Source organism: Botryllus schlosseri, chromosome 16, assembly GCF_051294905.1.
Source record: "Botryllus schlosseri isolate E-star chromosome 16, Bs_hap1, whole genome shotgun sequence".
Classification (NCBI taxonomy): Eukaryota; Metazoa; Chordata; class Ascidiacea; order Stolidobranchia; family Styelidae; genus Botryllus; species Botryllus schlosseri.
Genome location: NC_137251.1, coordinates 10,042,045 through 10,056,339, shown reverse-complemented (window position 1 = coordinate 10,056,339; position 14,295 = coordinate 10,042,045). Strand labels below are relative to the sequence as shown.

Sequence of the window (14,295 nt, the reverse complement as noted above, 5' to 3'; positions counted from 1 at the left end):
TTTGGTTACTAACTCGAGTCAGCAAGTAGCTTAAGACCCGGATTGGCCATTGACAAAACGCATGTTAATATTTGGTTAGATATGAGTTGCTGCAATGAAAATTACTAATGACCGAACGATTCAGACTCTGTAACGGAACAAAATTTCAGATGCAGTAGGCCTACATGTGACGCTAATAGAAATATCGCTCTGGTCGTGAAGAAATATGTTTCAACTCCGAAAGCTGCCGCTTTCGATTGATTAGAAATATTCGGCTATGCCTCTATATGTATACTTGCTCAGACTGCTTGCCTGATTCCTATTCAGATCTTCAAGCATTTGATGTCCACTTGTAATTCACGCCCTTACTTCGTGTCTCCGAGTATAGCCAATGACTACTCGAGTAAATGCTAATGAATCATATACGATGATAATGGTGTCCAGTCTACCTCGGAATTTCACTCGTACAAAATGGACAAACCAGACAGTGTCAATCACTCAGGTTTATTAATATTTTCGTCGTTTCAAAACATCACAAAACTGCGATACAATGAAAGATAGGATGGTGTCGAAACAACTTGGAGTAGCCTTTAAGATCACACACCCACCTTAGCCTCGGCGAAGTAAATAAGAGGCATGTACAGTGTACACTGAATGAAAAGTAATGCAGAGAAGAATATAAGACGCAAGCGACAAAATGAGGTGGCATGTGGCGGAGGGCGAGGTCGATGTTAGGTCGTGGTCCGGCAATTCTGAAAACTGGCAAGTATTGATTTAGAAGAAATTGCTTGTATTTGGACTTGAATGCGGACATGCTCGACGACTGTCGGATAGCCGGCGAGATGCTGTTCCACAATTGGGGTCCGGCATACTTGATAGAGCAATGCGTTTTCTTGTATTCAGTCCTGATCATATGGTAGTTGTTCTTCGTTGACGCGCGTGTGCTGTACTTGTGCGCTTTTGTCTCTGAGGTGAAGTAGTCGTTGAAATTTGAGGGACATTAACTGCAAGGGAACTGATACATAAACTTGGCAATTTCTAGCTTCCTCATATCTTCTAAGTTTAGAACACCAAATCTTTTGAGAAGCGATTTATCAGGTGCACATCAGTTGTCATTATTCTTCGGGCGCAAGTGACAACTCGACACATCCGTTATAGTCGTGTGACTTGAAATGTGTAATGAATTGTGACTTGAGGGTAGTTACTGGATATTTGGTGTATGAAACTAACAGAACCTCTATTTATAATGTATTGTATCGGGTTTCTTACTTTAGGTAGCCACGTAGGCACATAACGGTATAGTACACTGTAGACTGCCCTCGATTTTGTTTGCTTATTTCGGTTCGGTGGTATTGTAATTATACAAACGGTGCAAAGGTCGAGATTTTGCGTCTTTCATTAGATCTACTTTATGGTTAAGATGCTGTCTCGGTAAATTTACAAGGAGTTGGTATTGGTCATCAAGACGTAGCGGTTTCGATTTGTCGTGTATCTGAACACGTCGAAGTTGCCTAGCCGCGTTTAGGCGTCTCGAAATTTCAGGATCCAGGATGTATTCCACAAGAGACCATACAGCCATTCCTCTTCCCGATTCCGCTACTAGTAAATCAAAGTCCTTCTCGTTATCGAGGGTGAGTTGCTAGTTGCTGATATACATTTATCTATTTTCAAAACGTAATAACCAACACAAACAAATGCATTTATTATATGTAGTGCTTCAGTTCAAGGAAATGTATTGTCACAATGTCACTCATTTTAGTATACTGTTACCTGCTCCCTTTTAATGCAATCGTGCGTTTTCTCGAAAGTACGTACTTCTTGTTTTGATCATACATAGTCAAATGTAAATTTAACAATAACTATCTTATCTGGTTAAGTAGGCTATTCATTTTAATGAGCTAAACTTCTTCAATGTATAATATGTTTCAACTACAATTTTAACTCAGACTATTCAAAAGTGGAAAGGAACTGCTCAATCACAATCACACACTGATGTGTCATGAGTGAAATCACATCCTGTCCTGGCAATCTTGCATGTATACAATCACACCACAAGAACATGACTGTGGGGTAATAATCACCTAATCTATATCTACTCCCAATGCAAGCAATTATTTAAGAGTGGGCCTAACATTTCCTGACTCAGTGTGGACTTGTTTCAACATTGTTCATGTGTTAGTAAGCGTAGACAGTAGCTTAAGTGTTCGAATGTCCTTCAAGCTTCAACAATAATCTGTGAGCTAAAATTCGCATACTGAATAGAGCCAGAGGGAGAGAGAGATTTACAAATAACAGGATTACAGAAAACAAAAACATAAGATGTATAGGATGAAATATGAAGTATTATGAAATACAAAGAAAATATAATGAGACATTAACATTATGAACAAATGAGATCGAATATATATAGGCTAATAAATAATTTATTTCTGAACATTTGTAAAATTGTTACATGATCATCTGGGCTGTTAAAAATATTATGTTCTTGAATTCTGCAAAAACTAAACATATTGAGGGTGGAAGTAATAGACGACTACCTTCAATCATTGTGGGATGAGGGTAATAAATCCACTTTAGCATCCTGAATAATAAATTCCATATCAGTCAGATAATGAGACTGGTTCATTGGCACACCTGCTCACTCAACAAATGGTTAACTTGATTATGGCATTGGTAATAAAAACTATTAATATATTCCTGACATTTCCTGGTGAAACGAGACTTGATTTTCTGTCATACCAGAACTATTTCCCTTTAATGTATTTTCCACCATGCCATCGTTGAGCAAGTTGCTATTGCCTGCTCATGTTCTTATTTCAATTTCAATTGAATAGTATATTCATTATAATGAATGAACCCGAATATTTTCGGCTGACACTCGTCAGGGGTAATCGTCAGCAACTAGTAGAGAATTCAAAAGAACAGCGTATATCAACAATCGTAACACAGTTTCTCACAGAATTCTCTACTAGTTGCTGACGATTACCGCTGACGAGTGTCAGCCGAAAATATTCGGGTTCATTTCAATATGAATATACTATTCAATTGTATATTGAAGTTCTGTACCTCCAAGAAGCCATTTCAATTTCAGTTTTTTTTTCAAAACAAAAACATTATGGATTCAATGTTACTTCTTTCTCCCGCCATCATTATTTTGTTTGTATATTTTCTTACGTATTGTGTACACAATATCGCAGTACCTCGTATGGATTGGATGATTTACATTGTAAGTAAAATCTTGTAGGGTCTTTTGTTAAATTTGCATTCTCCTAGTTCTATGATTAGTGATTAGGCCTACCACACTTGGCCATAAATTTTCAAGTGCCACATCTCAATTTCAAGAGCCAGGTTTCAGATAGTATCAATCGCTGAGATTTAAAAATAGCGGCCTACCGTATAGGCTTACTAAGCGTAAGCGATCTGTTCGCCCCGATTGCTCAAAGTTTTATGCCGGTGATGTCATATTTGCTGATAGAATTGTTGATATACATTGTTCTTTCCAATTCTCTACTAAGTGCTGACGATTACCCCTGACGAATGTCGGCCGAAAATATTCGGGTTCATTTCAATATGATTATAGTACTGACAATAATTTTGCCTGTCCTACGTTTTTTTAATAATTGAGTCCTGTGGGTGTTTGGTTTATAAATTAATTATTATTAACAATTATCATGCTGCTGTACATGCATTTTTGTACTATATAGGCTTACTTCTGTGGATTAATAACTGCCATGCTTTTATAATGGTAGTTCTATTACAGACTTGGAAGAGGGCAACACGGTGCCAAAAGAACCTCATCGTACTAGTGCTTTGCCTGACTGTGATTTCAATTTTTGTGTACTCGAGTCAGATTTCAAAATTAGAGAAGGAGGAAGCGGAAGGCCTAGATTTTGTTCGCAAAAAGAAGTAGGCTGGGTTTGCATTTTTTATTTTGATATCAAAATTGCATGACTCCACATCTCAATCATCTACGCTTATGTACAAATTTGTTCCGGAATCACCTTGCGTGGTGTCTTTATGTCTGATTTTTGCTCATCATTTTGTTTTGGTATAATGCCCCCATAATCAGTGTGTCATCGCGACTAGTGGTACCCAACTTAATTCATGAAATGTTAGCTAATTTGTGTTCTGCTTTGAAACTGTCATCCATCTGTTTTGATAATCAATGTAGTAGTAATTATTGAGCAAAATGGCTATGAACAAAATTCTTTTCTGCAAATTGTCTGTTTGTAGGGAGGTCTGTCTCTTTCAATGAAATGACACTTCTGTGGACTTCTATAATAGGAATATAGCTTTAATGCTACTATTAGGATTGACTTCCATAACAATGATGTGATTGGAAACGTGTTAGTTCCATCCTGGTAGACTCGGACATAATGTTCTTGATTGGTCATTATTTCATTTGTGGATTTGGACATTGCATCATTGACAATTTTGTGGCTGGTAGCCTACAGACTGTAATGCCTTGAATTGATGTTACACAAGATACATGTAATCTACCTAAATTGACAAAATTAAGGTTTTATTCATGAAAAGATAGATAATAATCTTCCGTTAAATTGCACCTACCTTGTGCCCTAAATTTCCAGAAGTTGTAGGAGAGGTAGTATAAAATATGCATTAATTACTGATCTGTTTGCATCGGACCATTCGAACTTATTGTCCATTGTTGATCGTTGATCAATCCATCCCTGCCAGGTCATCAACTGTAATTCTTATTGGCATGCAAGCATCCTTGTCTGCAAGATTGAAATTGATAGCCGTTCGTAATGCTCTAGTCGCATGCGCTTGGTTCATCAAAGAACACGATTGTTAACTGGCTGCATTGCTCAAATGCTGACGTAAGACAACCTGTTGCTAGGGACAAGAAAAAATGGACTAACACGAAAGAAATACCCGATCAACAAATTGCCGGGAATGAAAACAGATTGCCTCAACTTGGTGATGAGCAAAAACAGGCTATCAAAGACTTGGAAAATAAAATACGATTGGATATCGTAAGCAGAATCGTTCTTTTGCCTGCGTTTTTTGAGATGTGGAGATGTGATTTTGTATTTTTCAGCGTAAAAAACCGCCTGTTTTAAAGCATGGGCCTCCTTTCAGGGGTGATCAACATAAAGGGCCTAGCGATGAGAATGTTATGGTTGCTGTAGATCTTGATATAGCTCCCGATCCTCCTCAGAACAACAAGGTTTGAAAGGGCGCTAACAGAGTTTGAACAGGAAATGTCTAACGGATAGCTTTTTTTTCCAACTTTGCTTGTAGGTGGGCTCCAAAGAGAAGAATGTGGACCACAATATTCGAGCAAATGGTAATTGACGAATATTGAATTTGAAGTATTGAATACTGTGATTCCAAACAGCCTCTCGACTTCATGTTTACGTCTTCTGCTTCGGAGTGGCATTCGAGTTTTACAAGTTTTAATAAATGCAAAACGTTTGACTATGCATTTCCCTTGCTAATACAAAATCTGATTGTGAATCTTGTTACAACTGCTTATCCGAGTATTTCTAAGATTTGCTTGTGGATGCGGTACATGGAAGGGTGGTCAGTGAAGAAGCAGGTCTGCTTTGACTCGAATCTCTCAGGTTGTCGGTTCTATATGCAGTGCCCTTCTGGAGTGTTTTGTATCAAACTATGTGCAGAGCTTGTGGATCCATAATTTCAGTAACAGATTACGTTTTTGTCAGGGTTGTGATGACTCGAGTCGCGATTTTCTGATGACTTGACTAGACTTGAGTCGTTTTCTCAAAACACAGAAAGCGCATGACTCGAACCAAGTCATATGACTCGGACGACCAAGACCGACATTTCATTGTAATTTCGCAGAATAGTAAAGTAAACGATCACACACACGGTCTGGGTTTCATCTATTGGTACTGATACTTGAAAATGCAGCCAGAAACTGCTAAAAGTGAGGAAAATTTGTATATGATGAATTTATGCGAACCATTCGATATCACCAAATACAGTTTAAGAAGTGGGTTTACTGAGACTTTGTCTGGAAACTGAGCAGTAAACGCAATGACTTGGACTCGACCATCTGGTCGCTGACTTGGACTCTGACTTGACTTGAGTCAAAACAATAAAAGTGAGATTGACTAATAGACAGGGTTGTAACCAAGTCACAAGGTTCCGAGTCACAAGTCAATCTCACTTTTATAGATTCGAGTCTGGTCCGAGTCCAAGTCAGCTAGTAGAGTGCCGAGTCGTAGTGTTTTGACTCAAGTCCAAGTCATTTTGTTCAGTTTTCAGTTCAATCCGGTTCAACCCACATCTTTCAACTCTGCTCGAGTGATATAGAATGGCTCGCATTTATAATATAGTAATTTTCCTCAGTCTTGGCAGCTCCTGGCTCTATTTCCTAGTATCAAGACTGATAGACGAAATACCAATAATGTGGTAACTTTACTATTCTTCGAAGTTTGTCTCGGCTGTCCTAGTCTTTAGTCGTGCACAATGACTCGAGTACAAGTCGAGTCAATACAAAAATTGACTCGAGTAGAGTAATTATATGCATCAGAAAAATTGACTAGAGTCACCAAAAAATCCAGACTCGAGTCATTGCAACCCTGCTAATAGCCAATATTCATTCTTTACCGTGGATGTTTTTGTAGATGATTTTTAACACTAGTTCGCGGCTGTTCTATTGAAAATTTTAGCTTGTGCGGGACACTTGTTCCTACCTAAGAGAAAGGCAGGAATAAGTGCGCACAAAAATGACCATTGCAATTCTATTGAACTCTGCAAGAAGTGGTCAAGGTAGTCAGTGTTGGTGCTCAAGTAGACTTAGCTATAATGCCGTAAATTTCCACTCAATTACTAGTAGAAGTAGCAATTTTTCAACCCTGTCAACAATACTTCCAGTGGAAATAGAAAGGTGTAAAAATGTGTTCCAGTAAGTAGTTTCAAAAACTAGGTTTGATAGTGCATGGCAGGTTGATGGCGCATTGCAGACTTTCAGCGGTCCATTTCCAAATTGTAAAGTATATCTTTGCAACTAACTCAAATGACTAATCACACAACATATGGTGCCATTTTCGAAAAGATATCCAGTTACAGTGTCTTGGACTATTTAGCGTGATTGTAGTGACAATTTCGTCTACAAGAGTGTAAAAGAAGTAATGCCAGCTAACAAGCTGAGGTAAAAGTGCAGGTAGTCCAAGAACCTAACCTGTCAACTAAGCAAGTGCAAGTTATTGAGTAATTAAGTAACTGTCAAGTAATTGATTGCTGATCATGACCACCTCTATGTTCCGTACATTCCAAAGTATTTTTTAACAAAATCTCAAGACAGTACGCAGAAGTCACAGTGGATTAGTTGGCTGATGTGACGCAGCACTCATTTATAATAGTGTAACACAACCACTGTTACCTGATTAAAAAGTTATTAGTTAACAAAACGCTGTTAGTTACAATAGTCGCTTGTTGCTCATTATTCATCTCTCTGATGGTGAAAGCAAATGTTTAACGTCCACTCATCAACCAGCGCCGGTGCAAGCAAGTATGTCTGAAAGACAGGAGTTTGTGAGAGGAATGATGAGGCATGCATGGTCTGGGTACAAAAAATATGCATGGGGCCACGACCATCTACATCCAATAACGCACAAGTTTGATAACTGGTTTGGCTTGGGACTCACAATACTAGATGCACTAGACACGTTATACATCATGGACTTGAAAGAAGGTATCTTTTCTAGTTTAACAACATATACTCATATAGAAAGGTTGTGTTGGTTTTAAGAATATCAAGAAGCGAGGGAGTTTGTTGCTAACAAACTGACATTTGACAAGGATATCGATGTCAATCTTTTCGAGTGTACTATCCGTGTGCTTGGTTCCATGCTGAGCATGTATCACTTGACAAATGATAAACTGTATTTGGACAAGGCTGTAAGTAAAGTCAATATTGGCTATCATACGAGTGCAAGCGGCATACCTTAGATGCCAATATATTTTTGACCAGGTGGACATCGGTGACCGATTGTTGCCAGCTTTGACAAAATCCCCATCGCCTGTTCCATATTCGGATGTCAATTTGAGAACCGGAAATGCCCATGCACCAAAGTGGGGTCCTGATAGCTCTGTATCTGAAGTGACTACTATTCAACTGGAGTTCAGAGACCTGTCGTTCATAACTGGTGATTCCAAATACAAGGTTTGCATAATCCTCTGGTATTCTTGTAGTTGATTATAATGCGCTCATTTGCCAAACCTTAGTAATCGACTTTACCCAATTTGTCACACCAATTTCCCATTTACACAGTTCATTGTTGATCGTTCCGTTTGCGGAGAATTGTGCAGCGATTAGTCCAGCAAAACACTTGACTTTTGTGTCCAGAGGGTCTCATTTCCAATCTAATCCCGTTTCTATGAAAACCTAATCTAGCTTTCACAGAAGTCCTGTCTAAAGTTATCGAGATAGGTCTGGGCAAAAGTACTATTTGGGAATATATCTGCAATCCAATAACGTCACACTAAAACCAGGTGTTATCCATGCCAGTTGGAATTCTACCAACTTGTCGTATTTTAACAGGATGCTGTTGATAGAGTGTCGAAGCATGTGCATGATTTGGCGGGTAAAAAAGATGGACTCATACCCATGTGGATCAATGCAAGAACAGGAAACTTCAGACCGAGTGCCACGTTAACTGTTGGCGCCCGAGCCGACAGTTACTATGAATATTTGATCAAGTTATGGGTCCAGGTATATCAAAGCAAACTCAATTGCAAACAAGTCTTGTTTCTAAATCAGATTTATTGTGGTTGTCACATCACTTCACTGTTGCTTCATTTATTGGTAAATGTTTACATTCAATGGCCGCTATACTGGAACCTGCAACCTTTTTTTTAATGTGGAATGCATGGATTCTGACTTGTAATATCTTGAACTTCAGTGGTATCAATTAAAAACTTTGGTTGTCAGGTTTAACAAAACTGAAGCACCCAAAAGGGTTGATTATGAAGCAATCGAATAAAATATTATGATCAGATGTAATTCATCTTTATCTATGTGCTACCTGACCATTTTATGATCAAAACATTCAGATAAAATCTATTTGCGAACCGGACTATCCTTTTAGACCAGATACCCTCGTATCATCTTGTCAATTGTTTCATCGCTGTTAACAGACTGGTGGAACAGAGTCCGTCTATCTTGATGACTATTTGGAGGCGGTCAGGGGTATAGAAAAGCACCTTATCGGATTATCGATACCCAATCATTTTACTTACGTCGGAGAGTTACTCAACGGTGTCAATCCAAGTGCCAAAATGGTAACTTTATTAGTATTTTGAGCTGTACATTCAATGTTTTAGTGGTGTCAGTAATCTTAGTGTCTATCGTCGCACAGTTTTCCCTACAAGCTGCATCAAAATTCTTTTGGTTGTATTAAATCCTTCGGGATTCAAAGTACTCTTCCTGTTGAGAAACACAACACGTTTGGTGTGAGACTACCGGAAACTCTGTAGACCAATTTCCCGTGCCAAACACTCCAGTAATGTATCTAAATTACAACTTTGTGATTGGTAATTATCACAACATATAGGCTAGGTTAGGTTGGTCTGGGAACGGCCAACATAAAGAGGCCAAATCCGATATGTCATATCTGATAATGTTACCATTTTAGATGCCGCTAGTTACAGTTTTGTTGATAAAATTTATTACACGTAGCCAAAAGTGGTCAAAGTAGTCATCGTCGGTAGTGAAGTAGTCTGCTCTAGGAATTAGAAGCAGCTATTTACAAGTATGTAAAAAGTAGATATTCTTGACCTAGTTCTGCCTAAAAAACTGGATACTGTCCAAGTGGAAGTCACAGTAATCGAAAATCATAACCGCCTCTGGAAGTAGTACAAGTAGCTTAAATCTACATGAAGAACGTCAAAATGTAGAAGTACTTTTTTACTGACCATGACATGTATGCACTGAACGGAAGTAATATTGTAAAATTCGTCCAAAATCCATGTGGATGGAGTAGTGATGTGTTTTCATAAGTGGGCTTCGAGTTCTTGGGCCTGCGGTACCTTCCGCTGCAATCTAGAACTGGTTCCGTTTCTCTGTCGCACATTTGCAAATCTTGCTATCTGTTCTCCTTTAGGACCATCTCGTCTGTTTCCTCGGCGGATCGCTGGCGCTCGGATCAAGACTACTTGAAAAGAAATTGCCGGAAGTGTCCAAGCATCACATGGATCTCGGCACTGCCATCACGAAAACTTGCCACGAGATGTACGCCAGCACGCCTACCGGTCTCAGTCCGGAAATCACGTATTTCAACTTGAACGAGGCCGTCAAAGAGGACGTAATCGTCAAGGTAGGATCTAACAAGTGTAACTGCTGCGGTCACGGTGTTATATTCACCGGTGGTCAAAGTGACAATGTTCATACTCGGGTAGAAATATTACCGTATACTTGATTACAAGTAGAAGTAGCGATTTACTTGGCATAACTACTTGAAGTGGAAGTAGTAAATGAAGGCATGGACTGTTCTCAAGTAACTAGTCTCAACAAGTAGATTTGGTCGAGATCCCGAAGAGTTTGGCAGTTAATCGAAGGTGGCTACTTCGGAAAGACTTCGCCAATCCATATTTTTGACTAACACAAAATGACAAAAGCTGCAAAACTGCAAAACGGTATACAATGGAATGTAATACTGACATTAAAATAAACAGCTGATCAGGGGTAATCGTCAGCGACTAGTGGAGAATTGGAAAGAACATGATATATCAACAACCGTATCACTAAATATGACGTCACCGGTATGAAATTTTGAATATTCCAGGCGAAGAGATCGTTTAACAATGTACTAATTAAAATTTCGAAATTGCATACCTGTGATGTGATATTTGGTGATACGATTGTGGATATGCAATGTTCTCTTTATTTCTCTACAAGTCGCTGACGATTAACTCTGACGAGTGTCAGCCGAAAATATTTCTACATGAATATATTATTGAACGATAAGACTAATGACACTGTAGGTACCGTAGGTGGCGATATTGAAAATATATCCAGTTATTGACATTTAGGGGCTAGTTTGCTCAGTTGTTATGACAATTTTAATGCAGTCCCATAACTACTATCCACTTCACGGAATTTGGGGTGTATGAAATAATTAGTTTTGCTGTTAAGTGGAAGTAGTCAGAAACATAACCACTTTAGTATGTAGTGCAGGAAGGCAGAATCTACTTGAGTACCGGTACTCAAAAAACAGCAGTACTTCGTTACTGACCACCTCCGTTATATTATATATGCTCTGCAGGGTTTTAATGACTGTACCGAGTCGAGTCGCGATTTTGTGATGTCTCGACTTGACTCGAGTCATTTTCTCAAAATACGGAACTGACTCGACTCGAGTCAATCTGTATATTGACTCAACTTGGACTCGGAGCCATTGCGCATGGCTCGTACCAAGTCACAGGACTCGAGTCATAGACGGCCATGTCCGACATTTCATTGTCATTTCGAAGAATAGTAAATTAACCACACTGTTGGCCTATTGGTTCTGGTTCTTGAAAATGTGACCAGAAACTGCTAAAAGTGAGGAAAATTAGTATACGGTATTTTGAATGCGTACCATTCGATATCAGCAGACAAAGTTATAAAAAGTGGTTTTAACGAGACTTTAACTCGAAATTGAGCAGTCAACGCAATGACTTGGACTTGACTCGGTGGCGAATTAAAAATGACTCGACTCGAGTCAAAACTGTAAAAGTGAGATTGACTTGTGCCTCGGAGCCTTGTGAATTGGTCACAACCCTGATGCTCTGTGATGCATTTTGTCAACTATCGCTAACGTCGAGGTCCTTTTGTTCTCAGCCACTCGACCGCCATAATCTTCTCCGCCCGGAAACTATCGAGTCGTACTTTTATTTCTGGAGACTCACAAACAGTAGCATGTACAGGGATTGGGGATGGAATGCGGCGCAAGCGTTTGAGAAATACTGCAAGGTATGTTTAACCTAGCTGTCAAAATAAGAAGCCAAGAAGTCTTGTAATCATGTAATGTCGGTCATTTTCATTGTAACGTCTTAATTTCTCATAGTGCTTTTACTTATGAGAATATATATTGTCGCAATGGATATGAATGTATATGTGACTCAAGTCATTTGAAGTCAGCTGATTAAAAAAATATGTGACTTCATCCTGCCGCCAATTAGTTCCCGGCTAAAGAAGTCATCCCATAGTGGGTTACTAATTTCTCTCTCATCACTATTTTAATGAAGTCTACCCAAATCATGTCGTAGATAAGAATGTCACAAATCAACAAACTCTTAATTTTCTGATGAAAAATCCATGTGTTTGTTCCAAACCCAAACTCATTTTGATTAGCAGTTGCGATATTGTATCAATTAAAACCAGTGATAATTTTAGCAACCCCTTGAATTATGATTTTATGTGGCAACAAAGGCGCGATTTTCAGCCTTATAATAATATACTTTGTGCAGGTCGAAGGCGGATATACGTCTATAAAGAATGTGATGGACTTGCGTAACACTAAACCCATGGACAAAATGGAGTCGTTCTTTCTTGGAGAAACGTTGAAATATCTCTACTTATTATTTTCGGACGATCACAAATTATTACCATTGGATAAATGGGTTTTTAACACAGAAGCTCATCCGTTACCTATTCGCAGCAGTTCCAGGATATAGACATATATCTTGCGTCGATTCTTCTTCATCGCTTCAAATTAAACTAAGATGGCTTTGCCTTTTTTTATTTATAAATTTTTTACTTGTGTTCGAGAGATAGATCTTCGTGCATATCGAGATATGATTTGATATATCAAATGTAATATCTCATTGAGAGCAACCCAGGTGCTTGTTTACATTTACATCATATGCAGTTGTTGAAGCACAAAGCATTAGTTCATGTTGGTCCTTATTTATATGAATTGAAACGCAATGCGTAGTAGTCACCGGCGAAGTCTCCTTCTGATAGTCTTTGATGAAATATATGCAGTGGTGGGATTCTGAATTTTTGTCAGGCAGTTATATTACTGAAGTTATCTTTTTCAGCCGTTTCTGTTACAAAACGTCAGTGACAGAAACTAGAAATGGTAACCGATTTGCTGATCATTCCATCCGACCACTGTGTATGTTATGTAGGTTCACCCCTAAATTCTGGAGTAGATGTTGCGTCCAAATGATTTTGGTGAGTTATTGAAGAAGATTTATCGATAATGGGTGCACTAATCGTTCCCCAAAATTGGAGCCGACGAAAAAGCTTTACAAATTGAACCTTTCTTCTGACGAATTTAATGCTCATTTTTATTGTGTTTTCTTCAAATATGTGGTTCCACATTGTGTCAAAATGATGCTAAAAATATGTACATTTGTTGTGGCTGTGCTGTGAAAGCGAAGCCCTGTTTGCAGTTTTAAAATAGGCAGTGTAAAGATTGTTCATTTCTGTTCCTGGTAGTCTGAAATTTCCCAGCTCAACTGTAGCTTGATGGCTCTACCACTGTAATGATAACTAATTTGACTGGATGTTATTGTGATTTGTTTATTACAATGGTTGAAGCATTTTCCTGCATAACAATTTGCACGATTTCGAATCAGATTCTAAATGTCCATGTACTTTGGTTATAAGGATTTAGTGAAGCTGAATAAAGTTGTAGTTGGTATCATGGTATGTTCACTATCCTTTCATAGCATATGCCGTAATGGTATGCTTGCAGGGCAGCGGTGGCTACGATTTGGTGGATATCATTCAAAGTAGATCTGTTCAGGAGGTGGTGAGCGACCGGAAGTAACCACACAGATGGTGATGCTCCTTTTCAGAATTCAGATTGTCGTTGAGCGAACCTAGTTGAATTCGAAGGACGGGAACAACTATGAGCAGTTTTGTGGTGTTTTGAAATGATGAAAATAATATTAAACTGATAGTGGAGCCTTGTCAATCTACCAATTGTTGTAGTGGGCCTATTATTTTTATTCAGCGAAGACACAATGTGATGTAACGTGATGTTATCGGTAATGCAACAGGTTAAGGGATACTGAAACTGAATCCACTTCGTCCTAAGCCTAATGCCCGATGCAACAATATTCGATCCTTTTTCGGCTTCCTCGCGGTTATAACTCTCTTGGGTACGCCCTTGACTTTAACGGGTCTTACTCGGCAAAAAGGCGAACACAGCGACATGGGGTGAGGAGTCCAGATTGACCTCAGATGATTCAGAACGAGTGGTACTGCCGAGAACCTAGCTGGGGTCTCGATGGCTATGGAGTGTGGGTTTACCATTACGCCAGTCCAGGATGTTGTCCATTGACCAATCACCATAGATTTTATAGAACATTGTCGTTTGACTAGTCAGC

General features: G+C 38.9%; 2 protein-coding genes across 6 annotated transcripts in view; both read left to right on the top strand.

The window, feature by feature from the left end:
• The first annotated feature begins 1,313 nt into the window (after positions 1-1,313).
• On the top strand, positions 1,314-13,609 carry LOC145458641 (endoplasmic reticulum mannosyl-oligosaccharide 1,2-alpha-mannosidase-like). 5 transcript variants are annotated; one of them, XM_080337077.1, is made up of 14 exons: positions 1,315-1,610; positions 3,740-3,885; positions 4,841-4,976; positions 5,042-5,170; positions 5,245-5,290; positions 5,495-5,542; positions 7,469-7,666; positions 7,724-7,872; positions 7,946-8,137; positions 8,516-8,686; positions 9,112-9,255; positions 10,077-10,289; positions 11,795-11,926; positions 12,424-13,609. In XM_080337077.1, exons 1-14 carry the CDS (start codon positions 1,530-1,532, stop codon positions 12,628-12,630), a joined length of 1,992 nt encoding a protein of 663 aa, XP_080193203.1. In that variant the 5' UTR covers positions 1,315-1,529; the 3' UTR covers positions 12,631-13,609. The 5 variants fall into 5 exon arrangements, with proteins under 5 accessions (XP_080193206.1, XP_080193203.1, XP_080193204.1 ...); XM_080337075.1 differs by lacking the exon at positions 1,315-1,610 and adding an exon at positions 2,892-3,205; XM_080337078.1 differs by lacking the exons at positions 1,315-1,610; positions 4,841-4,976 and adding an exon at positions 2,888-3,205 and having other exon boundaries at positions 5,083-5,170.
• The window catches only part of LOC145458636 (complement factor B-like), a 58,568-nt gene continuing 53,629 nt past the window's right edge, over positions 9,357-14,295 (top strand). The window contains exon 1 of the mRNA XM_080337069.1: positions 9,357-9,374. The gene's annotated coding sequence lies outside the window, so the exon portion shown is untranslated. The remainder of the gene's footprint in view (positions 9,375-14,295) is intronic.

Excerpts from the sequence above, each read along its gene's own strand:
- LOC145458641 (XM_080337075.1), top strand. The coding sequence starts at position 3,008 with ATGAATATACTATTCAATTGTATATTGAAGTTCTGTACCTCCAAGAAG. Across the intron at positions 5,171-5,244 it reads ATCCTCCTCAGAACAACAAG|GTGGGCTCCAAAGAGAAGAA; the intron begins GTTTGAAAGGGC and ends CTTTGCTTGTAG. Across the intron at positions 7,873-7,945 it reads AACTGTATTTGGACAAGGCT|GTGGACATCGGTGACCGATT; the intron begins GTAAGTAAAGTC and ends ATTTTTGACCAG.